Source organism: Cervus canadensis, chromosome 18, assembly GCF_019320065.1.
Source record: "Cervus canadensis isolate Bull #8, Minnesota chromosome 18, ASM1932006v1, whole genome shotgun sequence".
Classification (NCBI taxonomy): domain Eukaryota; kingdom Metazoa; phylum Chordata; class Mammalia; order Artiodactyla; family Cervidae; genus Cervus; species Cervus canadensis.
Window position 1 is genome coordinate 27736988 of NC_057403.1, and position 18409 is coordinate 27755396.

At 39.8% G+C, this 18409-nt stretch overlaps 1 protein-coding gene across 2 annotated transcripts; it reads left to right on the top strand.

Moving 5' to 3' along the window:
- The first annotated feature begins 485 nt into the window (after positions 1 to 485).
- On the top strand, positions 486 to 18369 carry PDCD2L (programmed cell death 2 like). 2 transcript variants are annotated; one of them, XM_043436347.1, is made up of 7 exons: positions 486 to 646; positions 761 to 927; positions 1070 to 1130; positions 1998 to 2371; positions 3435 to 3545; positions 8938 to 9086; positions 18196 to 18369. In XM_043436347.1, the coding sequence occupies exons 1-7, from the start codon at positions 539 to 541 to the stop codon at positions 18324 to 18326; spliced, it is 1101 nt and encodes a 366-aa protein (XP_043292282.1). In that variant the 5' UTR covers positions 486 to 538; the 3' UTR covers positions 18327 to 18369. The 2 variants fall into 2 exon arrangements, with proteins under 2 accessions (XP_043292282.1, XP_043292283.1); XM_043436348.1 differs by having other exon boundaries at positions 2004 to 2371.
- The last annotated feature ends 40 nt before the right edge of the window (positions 18370 to 18409 follow it).

An 18409-nucleotide genomic window follows, 5' to 3' on the forward strand; every position in this document is an offset into this window, starting at 1 on the left:
CCATGGACAGAGGAGCCTGGTGGGCTACAGTTCATGGGTCGCAAAGAGACACAACTGAACGACTAATACTTTATACATTTTTTCTCTAAAAATTTAGGACTCTCTCTTTTCTCCCCCGCCCCCCTTTTTTCGGAGGTGGGGTGGGGTGGGGGGTTGTTTAGGAGAGTGCTATTTCCCCCCCCCAAATTTTTTTGGGGGGCCGCCCCTTGCGCAAGTGGAATCTACCAGGGATCGAACCCCGCCCACTACATTTGAAGCTCGGGACCACCAGACCGCCAGGGAAGTCCCCCTGATTTTAGATAAAACTTCTCGGGAAGATACCTCACAGTAGATGGTACCTACTTCGTTCCGCGGCGCATTATCAGGGGAAAAAAAACCATCTGGGATCCACGATATTGAACTTAGAACTCCAAATTACATCTCCCAAAAGGTCTAGGAGGGGCGGGGCTGTCCCACAGGCGTCAGCGGTGCGCATGCGCACAGGCGCGCACCTTCTCGGCTGCCGTAGCCCGCCTCTTCACGTGTTCTCCCGGTCGTCATGGCGGCCGTTCGGAAGCCAGTGCTGCTCGGGCTTCGAGATGCTGCAGTGCCCGGCCGTCCCGCTGGGCCGAGCGCCTGGACCGCAAGCAAGCTGGGCGGCGTTCCGGTGAGGTGGGGCGCGGGCGCCGGGGTCGGCTGGAGCTGGTGTTGGGCTACGGGGTGAGGGAGTGGGCGAGGTCCCTGGACAAAGTCAGGGTCTGAGCGCTTTCCTTGTCTTCAGGACGCCCTGCCCGCCGTGGCAGCTCCGAGGCCGGTGTGTGAGCTGTGCCGGCAGCCGCTTGCCCTCGTCGTGCAGGTGTACTGCCCGCTGGAAGGCTCTCCTTTTCATCGGCTCCTGCACGTGTTCGCTTGCCCTCGGCCTGAGTGCGGTAGCGGCGGGGCGCGCAGGTAGGCGGGGAGGCTGAGCTGCCGACGGGATTTATGCCGAGTGGGCGGGAGCGGCGGCTGCTCCAGGTCTCCGGGAGGGGACTGGCCAGCCCTCTGGTAGTTGGCGATGGAGTCCTCACCGCAGTTTTTCTTTACTATGAAGTTGGAAGGTGTTCCGCTCCCAGTGCCTGCAGATGAGAGAGAAAGAGACTCAGGACGCTCAGGTAACGCGGTTGTGACTATCATATTGTTGTTGTTTAGTCGCTAAATCGTGTCTCTTTGCGACCCCATGGACTGCCTGCAAAGATAGGACTGCAGAATAAAATCCAGCTTTTCTTTGCCAGTAAATGTTGCTTTATATGTTCACTGAGTTCTTAATGTGTGCGAAGCATTGTACTAGCAATACTGGGAATAAAAAGGTGGCGTTTGCCTGTATTTCTTGGGGTTCAATTGTAGATGATAGAAAAGCGTTTTGACTTTTTATAGCTGAGACTGATTTAAAGTTAAGTTTTTCCTTATTTTAGTAGATAGGCTGGAGGAAATGACTCCAGGAGTGACCTGCAGAACTACAGCTCAGAACTGGCCTGTCAGGGAGCTGCCATGCCACTTCTCATGCAGGCGGGAAGCCCAGATGTATTCTGGTGAACGAAAGTTGCCCTTGTCAGAACTGTTGACTCCAGAGCCTTGCTCTGTCTCCATCTACACACAGACTGCCTTTTGGTCACTCTTTCCACTTCACTTCGTCAAGTCTGTCTCTCTAATGTTCCTTATGAGCAGACCCCCTGACCATATCTAGAACCCTAACTGCTTAGGAGTCTGGGAAATGTAGTTCGTTCTTACCAGCTTTTGCAGTTCATGAAGCACAGCTGAAAGAGGTGTTGAAGAAACCACCATAGTATATCTGCCACAGTGCCCCTGAAAAGGAAGCACAACATATGTCACCTCCAACATGCTTTTGAGTAAACCATGAGGTGCCGGAGTGAGAGGGGAGGTGTTAAGTAAGGTTCCTTCGGAAAGGTGAAGGATTAGGTGGCTCAGGAAGCCAAGGAAACAGTGTGCTTGAATACCTCATTCACTGGGTATTTTCCCAGAAACAGGAAAATGGCCTCACAGCTGAGGATTGGTGTGAAGGTGCAGATGACTGGGGAAGTGACAGTGAGGAAGCGTCTCCACCACAGCCTGTCGCGGATTTTGGAAATGATTCGAGCAATGCCAAGGACAGAGACTGGACCTCCCAGCTCCAGGACCTCCGCCTGCAGGATACTGTCCCAGGTGTTGCTCCTCCTGCGCCTCCCGGGGAAGGGCTGGCCTTGCCTCCTGCGGTGCCGCAGTTCCTGCCCTATTACATCTGTGTCGTAGATGAGGACGACTACACGGACTTTGTCAGTCTGGACCATGCTCAGAGCCTTCTGAGGGAGTATCAGCAGAGAGAAGGAGTTGATATGGAACAGCTGCTTTCCCATAGGTGAGCGTGTGTGCTGTTGAGTTTGAGAGGTGGTTTAATCAGGAGGCTGCCAGAGTGGGTACTCTTTGGTTTTCTCCTCAAAACTGGGGATACTTTTTCAGGCAGAACTTTTTCATGTCCGACACACGTAGGTGTGTAGGACCTGTCTGCTTCACTCCTCTTGGGCTAGAAAGGGAGACAGAGACGAGGAAATCTTATGAGCCACCCTTGAGTTAGCTTGAAAACACTTGGTTTTATTTATAAGGATTCTCACGAAAATGACCAGAATGGTTTCATTTATAAGCATTTTCAAGATAGTGTTGGAGTGCACGAAGACGTGTTGGTGTTTGAAAATACTCCATAATGGAGAAAGACATGGCAAGAGCCAGTGGGTATATGACGTTTTATTTTGTTTATTTATTTGTTTTATTTTTGGCTACCCTGAGTCTTTGTGGCTGTACACAGGCTTTCTCTAGTTGCAACGAGTGGGGGCTACTCTTCTTGCAATGTGCGGGCTTCTCATTGCAGCGGCTTCTCTTATTGCAGAGCAGGGACACGAGAGCCTGGGCTCCGTAGTTGTGGTGCATGGGCTTAGTGGTCCTGAGATATGGGGGAGTCTTCCTGGACCATGGGTTGAACCAGCATCCCCTGCACTGCAGGGCGCATTCCTAACCACGGGACTACCAGGGAAGCCCCATAGTGACTTTTTACATTGCAAATAATTATCCAGTGTTGAAAATGGCTAAGAAGCAGGGCTTGGGAGAAAGTTGGGCAGGGGGTTACTGTTATTCATTATAAAGTATTAAATTTATGATTTTTAAGTTATGTATGTATATTTTACTGTGGTAAAGTTTTTAAAAGTTGTGTACTCTCTTTTCTTTTCTAAAAACTTGTTTATTTATTTAGGCCACCCAGAGCAGCTTGTGGGATTTTAGTTCTCCAGCCAGGGATTCAAGCTGGGCCCTCAGCAGTGAGCATGTGGAGTCCTAACTAGTGGACCATCGGGAATTCCCTGTGTCCTGTTCTAAACACAGTAATTCTCTGAATGTAGACACGCAAAAGTGTTTTCTGCTTCTCTTTTTAGTCTGTCTCGTGATGGTGATGAAAAATATGAGAAGACTATAATTAAAAGTGGAGATAAGATATTTTACAAATTTATGAAGAGAATTGCTGCTTGTCAGGAGCAGATTTTAAGGTAAAGGCACATTTTCTTTTATTGTTTTTCTTGGTGATAAAAGTAATGTGTGTTAGTTAGGAAAACACAGAAAAATAGAACAAGAAAACCAAAATCCACAATATTCCCCAAACCAAGAAGCTAATATTTTAGTGTATTAAGTTTAGTTATTTTTTTTACATATCTGGACGTATACGTGTAAGTAGGTATTGTGTGTATTTTTTTGTTGCTGTTAATTGGGGTCATGGAATATATTCACTTTTCATAAAAATTTGTTGGTATTGAGGGTTTCCCTATGTATTAAAAATTCTTCCAAGTGATTTTCTTCTGTTTTAAATTTAAATATTCAATAGATAACACATTTTTAAGACTCAAAAACATGAAAGTATGTACATATGCATGTATGTATAAATATAATGAAATAATTCCTACTGTTCAGATCTACTCAGTTCATCACTGTTGTTAGTTTCCTATGTGTGCTTATGTAATTTCTTTATGCATGTCAAAGCAAATAGTACATGTTACTTTCCTTTTTTTTTAATCATAAGAAAGCACTCAAGAAACATTCTGTGTCCTGCCTTTTTAACTGTACTATTATCTAGTACTGTATCTTTTCAGAACATTGAGAACTAGGTTTTTAAAAAAGTTACCGTAGTCCCATGTCCATTTTACTTGTTGATGGACTTTCAGTGAGCAAGTGTTTCTCTAGGATGCGTTTCCTGAAGCGGCGTAGTTAAGCAGAAGGGTTTATGTAAGCGTGGTTTTAACTGATAGCACCCAGTTTTCTCCCATTGGACTTTAATTCCTGCTGGCAATATATGACCTTTAATTCCTACTGGCAACCTTTAAGTGCCTATTTTCCCATAGCCTTGCCAGCAGGGTGAGCTTCATGCTTTTGTAGTTCTGTCAATTCAAGGTGAAAAAGGGCATCTTGGTATAATTTTACCTGATTTTTTTCTTATGAATATCTTCCTCTGTGTTGTGGAATTACTTCTGTTGGGTGGGCCAAAAGTTTGTTCAGGTTTTTCTGTTAAGACTTTACAGAAACCTTTTTGGCCTCCCTATTGTCTATTCATAACCTTTACCCATTTTTCCTTAAGTTCTTGTGCCTTTTGATTTTTAGGAACTTTTTATATATTAGATTGTTAACGATTACTTTTATATGATTAACATTATTATGACTTATTTTCTGGGCCTGTTTGTATTTTGACTTTGCTTGTGGCAGTATTGTTGGGTATTTAATTGTTTCCACGTGGTTCGTTTCAGTTTTGCGCAGTTCAGTGCTGCATATGCATCCTGTTCACAACTCCTGGAATGTGGTAGTGATTTCTCTTTAATCTAGTTCTAAGAGCGAAATTGAGGATCGAAATTTTGAAGTTTAAAGGTTCTTGACATATATTGTTTGATGGTAGTTTTTACTCCTAAGTACAAAGTCAGACTTTACTCTTGATTCTTGCATCCTAATTTTATTGATGATAATTCACTTTATTTCTCCTTACTTTAATTAGGCATGACAACTAGAGATGCTGTGTTGAAAACATGCCCAAATTATGAAACCATCAACAGAATTTTCAGATTAAACCAATTACTTAAGCATGTGGCCCCTCAGTAGTGGCAGTAATTCTTAGATGGAGACCACCCCTTGGGAGGGGCCTCTTCACTGATGAGACTCAGTGCTCACACTGATCCACTCCTCCTACAGGGCTGAATTACTGTGTGCTGGACTTGGAGTTGGTCCACTAACAGCCACTCTTGGTGCTGGCCACAAAAGTACCTGGTCTGGTCAGAGGAGACAGGACACTATATGCTCTGATAGGTGCCCAACAGAGATGTGAACAAGTATGCCAGAAACCCAGAGGAGGGACCAGGGGCCTTTGCCTTGTTTCATCAGGGAAGGCACCATGCAGGAGACACACTTGGAGCCCCTAGCCCCTACCCTGTAGGACTAAAGGCCAAGGATGCTTTGAGTCACAGAGGTAACTGATGAAGGAAAAAGATAGCCAAGTGCATAATGGTGGGATAGGGGCAAGTCAATGGGCTGGACACCATGGTGTCTGAAATGAGAACAGCTTGGTTCTTGCCTCCCGCAGCTCCACACCTTGACCTCCTTTAGGACACACACCCTTGTTGTCCTTAACAGACTGGGTACTCCCCAGACTTGGTGTCTAGTACTGGCATGGATTAGGTATGTTTTCAATCCATCTCTTACTAAAGAATTTATATTTTATTCTGTAGCCAGTGGATGCCAGGAGAGTGATGTGATCACTTGAGATTCAAGGAATCCAGGTGAGAGATGGTATAAGGTTTTGGATCAAGGCAGAGGATATGGGAAACAGGGAATGCATTTGGGAGATACTTGTATAATGGCAATTCTTGGTGACCCTTGGATATGAGAGTAAAAGATTGGAAGGCAGCAAAGTGGTTTTGAGCTGGCTTGTGAAATTGGAAGAGTGTTGATGCAATGCTGGAGATAGGGATTTAGGAGGGTGTTATTTGGGGTGTGGAGTCTTGATTATTCTTAGACTACAGAATGTGTCCTTGTCAGTTTGATTTACATCTTTGAAACTAAATCTTTGTTATAGTAGTTTTGGTTTTATTTCCCTTGTGCATTCTACTTTGCAAGTTTCTTATAAGGAAGACGTAATACTTTGTGACAAGTAACAACTGCCCAGAGGATGTTGAATAAGAGGTCTTGGAAGTTCAAGGCCTGGATTTTCCATTTCTAGTTGAAGGTCCATGGGCAATTCACTTAACCTTTCTTATCCTCAGTGCCTCATCTCTAAAATGAGGATGATAATACCTGTTTCATAGGATTCCTCTGGGAACTAAATGAGGTGATGATCAAAATACTCTGTAAAACATCCATAAATACTGACTGTTGTTTGAAACCCACTGTGCTAAGTTTTGGGGAAGCAGAGATCTATAAGGATCTCTTAATAGTATTGGTATACTTAGGTATTCATGATCTTTGGCAGTGAGGACAGTATGTTATTCTCATGCAAAGCATAGTGCCTACATGTAGTAGGTATTTGTGATACCAGTACATTTTCAAACATGGTAGGGATGAAAAGAACCTTGGTTTTGGTCTTAGAAGACTTGGCCTTGGGGCAGATGACTATTTACTCTTCTATAAAATGGGCCTAATGCCTACTTGGTAGACTGTTTGGAAGGATTCAGTGAGCACCTTCATTCATTCAGCTAATATTTACTGAGTCTATGCCTGATGCTAGGTGCTATTATAGATGCTGCAGGTACAACAAAAAATGATACAGAGTCCATGTTTTTATAGATTTTACCTTCTAGTGAGACAGTTTAAAAGTAAAAAGATACATTGTATGATTTCCACAAGTGATAAATGAGGAAAATACAACATAACTGTTCTAAATAGGATGTCACAGAGGCTCTCAGAGGAAATGACATATCCAGCAGGTTATAGTATATAAAAATGACAACACAGGGAAAACGTGGAAAAATGGGTCTAGATACAGTGGTCAGAGTAAAATCAAGTGGTCTCTCTATCCTAATACCTGGTTACAGTGAATATAAAAAGTAAAAATCAGCCAAAAATAAAGTAGAAAAAACCAAACTTTAAAAAGAAAATCCCTTCCATCTGCATTGAAATAAGAAGGGAAATTTAATACCATAAAACTCAAAGTGGCAATCTGGGATGTAATATCACCAAAAGTCTAATGCAGTTCTGGGTGCCTCACATTATTTATTTATGTAGTTAACTTACTTTTCACAGAGGAAGGTAGAGACATTTCTGTACCTTTAGTGTGAGTTCTAGCCATTCAACCTTCTCTCACTTCTTGAAAATACACTGATAAGTGCACAGCATCCTGAGAATTGCGGTAATGTTGAATCTGGAAAGAAACAAACAGGAAAAGAATCTGTATCTTCTTCTGTAGGGCTTTTGGCCACACAACTGGGTGTGGTGCGGGTGAAGATACAGGGAATTAGGAATTGCCTCTCAGAAGCAAAAGTTGTTGGGTTCCATGATGCGTTATAGAAATGATAAAGAAGTCAAGGGCAATTTCTTGCCCATTAGAGTGGGCAACATGTAAGACATTTAACACTATCTCAGAAGTAAAGATGAAGCCCAGGTGTTCTAGTAGATTGCATTGAGTCTTACAGAACTATACCCCCACCCCGATTCACCTACAGAAGAGTAGAAGAAATGAAAAATGTGTTTGGAGAAGGGGAAAAGAACAGACCTCTGATGTGAGATTGACAGGAAGTCAGCAAGAAAACCCACACACTGATTTGGAGCAAACAGGTGGTCTAAACAGAGTTGCCGTCTTGAGGCATGAACTAGATGAAAAGTGGCAGGCCACCCATGTACTCATACTGTTGGCAGTAAAATTAGAGAAATGAATAGTGCATACAAAAATGAGCCAAGAACCATATCTGGAAGAAAAGATAATCTGAGGAACACATAATTCCCAGCAGAGTTTTCAAGATACAGAAGAACTTTGTAAGACAATGTGTTTAATAAAACCAAGAGCTCAAAGTTGAGAAAATAAGATGCCAAGGGAAGTTGAATTGCTAAAGAAATCAAGCCACACATTGCATATCTAATAAATTTAGAAGTAGTTGACTTGGCTGAAAATCAAAGTACTGATGTGAAGAGAGTTTCAAACATCTCATGAATGTTGAACAAAAAGACAAAGCAATTAGAAGGTGCTATCTTGGAAGGTGGATAAATATAACTACTATAAAGATAACTGGTGTCCAAAGAAGAGCACTCAACGAATGGATCCAAAACAATACTCAAAGATAAAATAGGAAATTTTCCCCAAAATGAAATAAAAACTAAATCAACTGAGTCACTTTGATGTACGGGAGAAGTTAAACACAACATTGTAAATCAACTAGACTTCAATGAAATTTTTAAAAACATAAAGTGTGTCTGAAAAGTTCATCATTTTGGCTCTGGCTCTCCATGTATTCATTTTCTTTATGGGTTAGTTTTTTCTGCTTCTTTGCCTATCTAGTAACTTAAAAAATTATTTACTGGAAACTATATGTTGGAGGACGATAGATTCTGAAGTTAAATACTCATCCCTTAGGGGTGCACGCCCCTTCTTCTGTAAGGCCAGAACTGTGGGGAGCTGAGTCTCAATCTGCAGTTGAGCAGAGTCTGGGCTTTGTTGCAGTTTTAGTTAAATTCAGTTCAACATTAGCTTTAGTGTCTTCATCTAGACTTTAAATCAAGCATTGATGAGAATTCAGATGTCTTGCTATGATTTCCAGTCTTGCAGCTAGTTTTCTGGGCCTTTGGATTTTCTTTGCTTTCTGGTTTTGCTCTGGATATTCTCCAAGAAAGAAACAAAATTGATAAAGTGTAGTCTTGGATGTTAACATGTGACTTGTATGTGGCCCTAATTCAGGGTTCTTTTTCTCCTTGTTCTAGGTACTCCTGGGATGGAGAACCACTTTTTTTGACCTGTACTACATCAGTAGTCACTGAGCTCCCAGCCTGCAGCCACTGTGGAGCCCGAAGGATATTTGAGTTTCAGCTTATGCCAGCACTGGTCAGCATGCTCAGAAGTGCTAATTTAGGTAAAAGGCCCTTTATTTATTTGAGTTTGTGGGTTTCTGGCACTAATTTGGGATTATTTTTTAAAATGAAAATCTAGTGTTTCATCTTTGTTTTCTTATAAAATATAAGCATTACAGAAAATTTGGGAAATTAGAATTATTTTTAGGAAACATATTTGTTGCTTCCATTCGGGGCTATTATAAATAAAATTGCTTTGAACATTTGCCTACAAGCCTTTGTACGGACATAGGCTTTTGGGTTAAGTATCTAGGAGAAAAGCAGTTGAATCGTGTGGTAGGTGTGTATTTAACTTTTTAAGACACTGCCACCTTGTTTTCTAAAGAGCCTGTGCCACTTGTATCCCAACTGACAGTACATGAGAGTTGCATATCCTTGGCAATACTTGATATGGTCTGTCTTGTTCATTTCAGTCTCATAGGTGTGTAGTGATATCTCATGGTTTTCATTTGTGTTTCTCTAATGATTTTGAGCATCATTTTCATGTGCTGATTTATCACTATATGTTTTCTTTGGTGAAGTGTCCGTTCTAATCATTTTCTCTTTCTAAAAATTGGGTACTTTGTCCTCTTGCTGAATTCTGAGAGTTTTGTATGTATTTTGGATACAAGTCCTTCATCTGGTATATAATATATAAATATTTTGTCTAAGTCTAGCTTGCCAATTTTTATTTTTGGGTTTTTTTTTTTTTTTGGTGTAGACTTTAGAAGCTTTCACTTTACAGAGAAATTGAGAAATAAGTACATAGAATTCCCATATACCTCACGTCCAGTTTCCCCTTTATTAAAATAAATTTATACTAATACAATACAGTACTTTTGTTACAATTACTGAGCCAATGTTAATGCATTATCAGTTTATTTAGATTTCCTTAGTTTTTAGCTAATATCCAAGAGCCCATCCAGGATATCCCTTGGAGTGTCTCTTGCCTGTGATGAAAATTCAGACTTCCTCATTTTTTCTTAAGCAAGATTTTTTTAAAAGAAATATTTATTTATTTGGCTGCACTGGGTCTTTGTTGCAGCATGCGGGATTTTCAGCTGTAGAATGTGGGGTCTAGTTCCCTGACCAGGGATCAAACCTGCACCCCCTGCATTGTGAGTGTGGAGTCTTAGCCAGTGGACCACCAGTGACATCCCAGGACTTCCTCATTTTTGATGACCTTGACAATTTGTGGGAGTACTGGTCACTTATTTTGTAAGATGCCCTTCTGTTGGAATTCATCTGATTTTTTTTTCTCATAATTAGAATGAGACTACGGATTATTGAGAAGAAAATCATGGGGTGGGGGATAAAGTGCCATTTTCTTCCTGTCACTCATCTTATCAAGTGTGCCTCTTTAAACATTGATTGTTGATGTTGGCTGGTATTTTAGGTTTCTTCACTTGAAAACAGTGCCTTTTTCTCCCCCTTCCATAAGGTACTGATTTGTCTTTTTATTCTCTAAACTGTCCTTTTAAAAACAGTTTTTAATTTTGAAGCACAATTTATTTATCTTTTCTTATGGATTATGCTTTTGATATCTTGTCTAAGAAATAATTGCTTAGCCCAAGGACACAAGTTTTGTTTCTAGTTTTACATTTAGATTTATGACCATTTTGAGTTAAATTTTATATATGGTATGAGGTATGGTTCAAGTCCTTCTTTTCCATGTGAATATCCAGTTGTTGTAGCACCGCTTATTGATAAGAATATTCTCTCTCTGCTCAAGTATCTTTTACCTTTGTTGAATATTGGTTGTCCATATATGTGTTAATTTGTTTCTGTACTCTTTATTCTGCATTCTGCTCCATTAATCTGTTTTCTGTTTGACACCACTGCCACCCTATCTTGACCACTGTAGCTTTGTAAGATTTGTTGTTGTTTAGTCACTAAGTCATGTTTGACCCTTTGCGACCCCATGGACTACAGCATGCCAGGCTTCTGCGTTCTTCACTGTCTCTCAGAGTTTGCTCAGATTCATGTCCATTGAGTCCATGATGCTATCTAACCATCTCATCCTCTGCCACTCCCTTCTCCTTTTGCCTTCAGTCTTTCCCAGCATCAGGGTCTTTTCCAGTGAGTTGGTTTTTCTTATCATGTGGCCAAAGTGTTGGATTGGTAACTTGGTTGTATTAGTCTTTCAGCTTTATTCTTCCTTTCCAAAAATATTTTGATTCTTCCAGATCATTTGCATTTCTGTGGGGTTTTCTAAAATTACATTTTATTTCTTAATTCTTTAGCTGAGCTGTCCAATAAGGTAGCCATTCTATGTGTGCATGCTCAGTCACTACTCAGTCATGTCTGACTCTTTGGGACCCCATGGAGTGCAGCCTACCAGGCTCCTCTGTCCTTGGGATTCTGCAGGCAAGAATACTGGAGTGGGTTGTTATTTCCTCAACTTCTTAAAAAAAACTAAAAGACTTTGTGGGATTTTGTTTGGTATTGCATTGATTCTCTGGATCAGATCGAGGAGAATTGATGTCTTAACAATGTTGAGTCTTCCAACCCATGTACCTAGTATATCTCTCCATTTATTTAGGTTCTCTTTAATTTCTTGCAATAGAGTCTTATACTTTTCAGTGTAGAGTCTTGCATATCTTTTTTCAGTTTTGTCTGTATGTGTTAAATGCTTTTTTATGCTATTGTAAATGGCATTTAAAAATTTCAGTTTCTGATGTTTGCTGCTAGTATTAATATGTTTAAATATAATTGATTTTTTGAAAAAATGTGTTATAAAATACACAGTCAAAAATTGACCCTTTTAGCCATTTCTTTAAGTGTATAATTTAGTGATATTAAGTATATTCACAGTGTTATGTAATTGTCACCACTATTTTATTCCCAGAACTTTTTTTGCTATCCCAAACAAAAAAATCAGTACTCATTAACTACTCCGCCCCTCCCCTAAAAGAATTAGCACCCCCCCACGCCGGCTCTTTTTCTCTTCCCCTAGTTACTGGTAACCTCTGTTCTATCTATTTCTGTCTCTTTGAATTTGCCTATTCTAGATACCTGACATAAGTAGAATCATGTGATATTCGTCCTTTTGTGTCTGGCTTATTTCATTATCATAATGTTTTCAGGGCTTATGTTGTAGCATATATCAAAATTTCTTTCCTTTTTATAGTTCATTCATGATATACAGATTTCACTGTGTAATACAGATTTTTTTTAGTTCTTTAACTTGGTGGGGCTTTCCATCTTTTGGCTACTATGAGTAACACTGCTTGGAACATTGGTATACAGATACATTTGAGTCACTGTTTTTAGTTTTTTTGGGCATATCCTCCAAATGGCATTGCTGGGTCTTAATTTTTTTATTTTTTGGCTGCACTGTGCAGCATGTGGGGTCTTAGTTCCCCGCCCAGGAATGGAACCTGTGCCCCCTGCAGTGGAAACATGAAATCCTGACCACTGGATCACCTGGGAAGTCCCCAACCATGTCATCTTAAGAGCTGTAACCACATATGTTGAAAACAAAGAAAAAATCTTAAGTCAGTGACCTAATTTACCTTAAGGAGCTAGAAAAAGAAGACCAACCAACCAAAAAGAAATAAGGAAAGAATAAAGGCTAGGGCAGAGCTTTTAAGGATAATATAAAAACAACAGAAAACTGTTTCAGATTGCTGTGGATTCATTAGGATTTTCTACATAAAATATCAGATCATCTGTATTTACTAATATATATGTTTTATTGGGCTTCCCAGGTGGCGCTAGTGGTTAAGAACCCACCTGCCAATGCAGGAGATGTAAGAGACTTGGGTTCAATCCCTGGGTCGGGAAGATCCCCCGGAGGAGGGCATGGCAACCCACTCCAGTATTCTTGCTTAGTTGCAAAGAGTTGAACACCACTGAAACGACTTAGCGCTTTTTATACATATATATATATGTACATATATATACGTACACATTCATATTACTATTTGCTAAATGTAAGCATTTTACATGGAATAGTGACTGATTACATTTGATCTTTGTGACCACTGAGTATTCATATGTGTATTTAAAGTACTTTTTAGAACAGACGTGAAAATATCACATCTACTTACTGAATTCACAAAAATGTTTATCCATTGTACAATACTTTAAAGGTTATTGTGGTTTAATTTTAGGAGAAGAAATTTTGTCTGTTAAGATTCTGAGAGCTAACCAAGGCACATGGCTGGCACAGTCATACACAGTTGAGGAATAATGGCTTCTACCTCTTTGCACAGCTGCTATAGTCACTCATGATGATGGGCTTTCTTATGTCAATGTTATCTTTTTCCAGTTTACCAATAATTATGTAAGATGCATCATATACATTTTTTCTTTTATTTCAGTACAATCAGTAAATCTTTCCTCTGTGGTGATGGAAGTGATCTTGACATGAACATACTTTGTCATATGACATATTTGTTATGTGGGCTACTTCTTGTACACCATCAAAAGCAAGGAAAATTGTTTGCTTTTTATATTCCCAACTTAAATTTATATTTCAAATTTAACCTTATTTCTTAGGACCATTTTATATATTCTTTGAATTGCATTAAACCCATAAGAAAGGGAAACTGAAAGTTGCTCAGTCGTGTCCAACTCTTTGCAACCCCATGGACTATACAGTCCATGGAATTCTCCAGGCCAGAATACTGGAGTGGGTAGCCTTTCCCTTCTCCAGGGAATCTTCTCAACCCAGGGATCGAACCCACGTCTTCCACATTGCAGGCGGATTCTTTACCAGCTGAGCTACCAGGGAAGTCCTAAAAACACATAAGAAGAGATCGCTTTTTATCTTTACCTACATCATTAGCTATATGGACATTATAATAACATGTAAGTTTTACCACATTGAAAAGCATTTCAAGGTTTGATCTTAGTATAATTTTTCTAAGGGGTAAGTTATTTCTAGGACAAAATATAGCAACAGCTAAAATAACTTGCGAAACTGTCTACTGTTTCAGTTTCTTTAAATTTGTTACTTTCAGGGGCTTCCCTCATGGTCTGGTGGTTAAGACTCTCCACTTCCATGGCAGAGTGCAGGTTCAGTCCTTAGTTAAGGAAGTTCCACTAGTCGTTTGGTGCCGCCAAAAAAAGAAAAATCATCACTTTCTAGTAACTATCCTAGGAACTGATCAGTTCTACATATTTTTTAAACAATTCTTATTTGAAAACATCAAGATGAAACACTGAATATTTGTGGTCACATTCTGTTATCATTATTTTAATATGAATATTTGAGCTGCAGCTAATTTGATTTTGTTCTGTTAGTGTGGAAATATTAAGTACAGAGACAAAATAAAAACAAGCTTTCTTGGAAAAAAGATCAATAGAGATAATTTTACTTCCTTCTTTCTGATTTGGATGCCTTTTCTTTCTTTTTCTTGTCCCATCACTTTGTATAGAACAACTTCATTGAATATAAGTCACAAAAGTGGGCATCCTTGTCTTGTTCCTGGTCTTAGGGGAATACCTTTTAGTTTTTCATCATTGAGTATTATGTTAACTGTGAGTGTTTCATGTATATGGCCTTTTTCAGATTGAGGAATTTACCTTCTATTCCTCCTTTACTGAGTGATTTTTATCACTACAGGGTATTGAATTTTGTCAAATGCTTTTTTCTGCATCAGTTGAGATACCATGTAATTCTATTGATTCTATTAATGTGGCATATTACATTGATTTTGGTATGTTTAAACATCTTTTCATTCTTGGAATAAATCTCATTGGCTCATAGGGTATAAACCTTTTTATAAGCTCCCTTTTTTGGTTTGTTTTTATGAGTTCAGTATCTTCTTTCATATCTTTGGGACATGTTCTGTTTTTTAAATTTTTACTTGTTTCCTGCAATTTACCTTTTTTTCTCTGCTTGTTTTGATCACTGAGTTTTCTATTAGAGATTTTCTGTGAATATCTGGTAAACCTTGGAAATCCCCATTATTAGCACATGTGTAGGTTCATTCCAGTCATCATTCTTGGCATAAATGCAGACAGAAAGTTAAAATAGATGTATGACTAGAAAATTTTTTTCTAAAAAGATTTAGTAATATTAATTTAAGGGACTAAAATAAATTCATGAAAATTTAACATAAGAAAAATTAAGTATAAGTGAAGCAGTTGCTGGGCTTTTTAGGTAATGGGTTATTAAAAGAGGCCCTAGTTTCTAAAAGATCCTCTAAAATTAAGAAAATTATATTCATCCTATATTTCAATTTTAAATAGTTTGTATTTGACCCTTTAATAGATAAGGAAATGTTTACCCTACTCCATCTCCACATATTTTAGTGTCATTTTTGCTTTATCAAGGTTTATCAATCTGTATTCTATAAACATAATTCTCATAGCTGTTTAGCCTGTGAATTCTTTATTCTGACTCTTCTCTCCTAGTTGGATTCCATCATGTAATTGCCTCAAAGAGGGCTCATAGGTGCTAGTCTGCCTTTCTATTTGAAGGACAACTTGTGTGTAAAGTTCTTAAGCCCCACTTTCTTTCTTCAAAACTTGGTAAACCCCATGCTGTCATCTTCTAATAGTGAGGGCCCCACCAGCCTTTTTATCTGGTACTTCCTGTCATCTCCCATGGCTGGGCCTCATTGGGAAGTATGTTTTTCTGAAAATCTCTGAGATCTTTCATGATCATTTAGATATCTTTTGGCATTGAATGTTGCTTTGTAGAAGTCTGAGGGTGGACTGATCCCCCTCCACCCTTTGTAATGAACACCATAGAACTTTCTTTATCCACGAAGCCCAGTCACTGAACTAACACGTCTTGCAGTCCCATTATTCTGTAATTCTTATTTACTTCCTTATTTTTTTTTATCTGTGCTAGGTCTTAGGTGTGGCATGAGAGATCTTCGATTTTCATTGTGGCATGCAGGACCATTAGCTGCATCATGCAAACTTTTAGTTGAGGCATGTGGGATCTAGTTCCCTGACCAGGGATCGAACCCTGGTCTCCTGTGTTGAGAGGGCAGAGTCTTAGCCACTGGACCACCAGGAAGTCCCATGCAGTTTTGTTTATTGTGGGGTAGGATGGGTCTTCGGACCTGCATATTTAGTTTTTCTTCATTTTCTTTCTTGCTTTTAAGTTGGCCATGCCGTGCGGCTTACAGGATCTCAGTTCCCCAACCAAGGGTTGAACCCACACCCTCAGCAGTGAAAGTGAGGAGTTCTAACCACCAGCCTACCAGAGAATTCCCCTGAATATTTTTTCTGTTGAGTTTGTAGCTTTTCTGTAGAAGCAACACCAGTTGGTTTGGTCATCTTTCTCTTCTCAAATCCATGATAACATCTTTTCTCTTTCCCTCTGCATTCATTGAACTTCTCAGAAGCCTTTCCCTTCTACCTGTAATTAGATTTCACCTTGTTTTTCTGTTTCTTGTGGTTGCTGATGTTTTTCATTACATGTGTAATGGGACTGTTTCGATCTCCTTATGCCTCTCTCTCCTCTCTACCCTTCAGCCCCCACTGTGGGAGGTCTCTGGGTTCATGTATAATACTCAGCTATTTCATATTTTATTCTGATTCTTTGCACCTCCTTCTTTCCTCTCCTGGTCGTTACTACTACTGAGGCTGCAGCCTTCTCATGCCCTCTACAAACTGCCTGTTAGACATTTTAGTTGGGAATTTTCTCAAATTCACCAGGTTATTTCTCCACTCAGCTCTATTTTACCCTTTTTTGGGAATGTCTTTGACTTTCTTTCCATTATCACCACCTACATTTAAAATACATATGTATATTTATTTGGCTGCTCCAGGTCTTAGTTGCAGCATGCAGGATCTTCTGTCTTTGTTGTGACATGCAGCATGCTTTCTCTTTATTTGGAACATGTGGGATCTAGTTCCCCGACCAGGAATCAAACCCAGGCCCCCTGCATTGGGACCACGGAGTCTTAGCACTGGACCACCAGGGAAGGCCCAACTGCCTACATTTTTTTTTTTTAATTTTGTTTATTTATTTATTTTTGGCTTTGCTGGGTCTTTGTTGCTGCGTGGGCTTTTCTCTAGTTGCGCCAAGTGGGGGCTACTCTCTAGTTGCGGTATACAGGGCTTCTTTGGCAGTGGCTTCTCTGGTTGTGGAGCAGGGCTCTAGGGTGCTCAGGCTTCAGCAGCTGCAGCACATGGGCGTCAGTAGCTGTGGCTCCCACGCTCTAGAGCACAGGCTCAGTGATGACTCACCGGCTTAGTTGCTCTGCAGCATGTGGGATCTTCCTGACCTGGGGATTGAACCCACGTCCCCTGCATTGGCAGGCAGATTCTTTACCACTGAGCCACCAGGGAGGCCCTGCCTATATTTTTTTAATTTTTCCTTTGCTGCTCCAAACCAGTTGCTCAATTCATCTTCTTGACTCCTGTTTTCCTATTCTGATATCAACAGGCTTTCTTATTACTCACATTCTCTTGATGCCATTCTTCCTGACTCCATCCATTGATACATTTCTATAAATTCTTAGGCTCTATTTTCAGCTTTTTGCCTGTATCCTTTCTTGGAAGTAGTGTTCTGTTAGTATGACATATTTTAAAATGATCTTCAATGTCAAGTAGTCTGGATTTGGCCACACTACGCAGGATGCAAGATCTTAGTTCCTTGACCAGAGATTGAACCTGTGCCCCCTGCAGTGGAAGCACAGAGTTTTAACCACTGGACCACCTGGGAAGTGTCATATTTTTAAAGTATATTTTGCTAATCTGTTTTTTTTTTAATCGGCAGTCACTTTTTGTAGGAATACTGTGACTGTATTGTGACTGAGAACTAATAAGCACTGTTTTTGCCTTAAGTAATTATTTTTTCAGCTTGTAAGGTAAAACCACTGCCTATGGCAACATCAGTTATCCTGATACTGAGCAATCCTTCTCCTTCCTATTAGCTTCTTCTGCTTAACCTTTTTGCTTTACAGATAACACTCAAGGTGTGCCAGGCTCTGTTCCAAGTGTCTTATATGTACTAGCTTATTTACTCCACACAATAATCTTATCATAATGATAAATACATAATAATATCATAGAGGTGAAATCGCTAGGTGGTAGAGCTGGGTTTGAACCCAAGCAGTCTTGTTCCAGTGTCTGGGCTATATCCACTAAGCAAACTGAATATTGAGTGTATCTCATAACACTTTCTCTTTATTGGAATCCTGGTTTTGTTGTATTTTTCAGATCTTTCTGTGGAATTTGGAACCATTCTAATTTACACATGTGAGAAGAGTTGCTGGCCTCACAATGATCAGGCGCCCATGGAAGAATTTTGTATTATCCAAGAGGACCCAGATGAATTATTATTTAAGTAGTGCATTTCCTTTTATTTATATAAATTAAACTTTAATGTTTAAATTGTGTTTTTACCTCATTTTGACTCAGAGTTTATTAGCTC